General features: G+C 62.0%; 1 protein-coding gene across 1 annotated transcript in view; it reads right to left on the bottom strand.

Moving 5' to 3' along the window:
- The window catches only part of GATA4 (GATA binding protein 4), a 25,971-nt gene extending 25,570 nt beyond the window's left edge, over positions 1-401 (bottom strand). The window contains exon 1 of the mRNA XM_010074315.1: positions 1-401. Within this exon, the coding sequence (XP_010072617.1) occupies positions 1-401 (401 nt within the window).
- Between the last annotated feature and the right edge of the window lie 149 nt (positions 402-550).

Genomic DNA, 550 nt, shown 5'->3' on the forward strand with positions numbered 1-550 from the left:
CTGGAATAAGAACTGCCGAAACCCCTGCTGTACTGCTCCCTCCCGTTAGCAGAAAGGTTCAAGGAACTGCTGTAAGCCACCGCGGCTTCCCGGGAAGAAGCAGGAGGGATGGGGGTGCTGGTGGAGAAGGAGAAGCGAGGTGACACGGGAGGGTGAGAAGATCCCGGGTTGTATGCGGCGCTTTCGGCTCCCGGTTGAGTCCAGATGGAGTGACTGGAGACGGGGCTGGCTTGCTGGGATGAGCCGCTGCTCTGGAGGTAAGGTAGGCTGGGGAGCATGGAGGTGCCCCTCGTGGTGGGGACGTAGACTGGGGACGCTGCGGCCGCGCCGTGCATGAAGCCACCTGCCCCCTCGTACGCCGGAGGGCCGGGGTTAGCTGCCATGGCTAAACTTTGGTACATCTCGTGATGGGCCCCCCCAAACCCCAGCCGGATCCCCAGCTACAATCCAAAACGATGGGGGAGTGGGTGAAAAAACCCCAAACTCCACTTTTTCCCCTGCGGTGCGGTGGCCGGAGCGATCTCGAGTGGGTACAGCCTTCCAGCCAACA

This window comes from Pterocles gutturalis, unplaced genomic scaffold (assembly GCF_000699245.1).
Source record: "Pterocles gutturalis isolate BGI_N339 unplaced genomic scaffold, ASM69924v1 scaffold16012, whole genome shotgun sequence".
NCBI lineage: Eukaryota > Metazoa > Chordata > Aves > Pterocliformes > Pteroclidae > Pterocles > Pterocles gutturalis.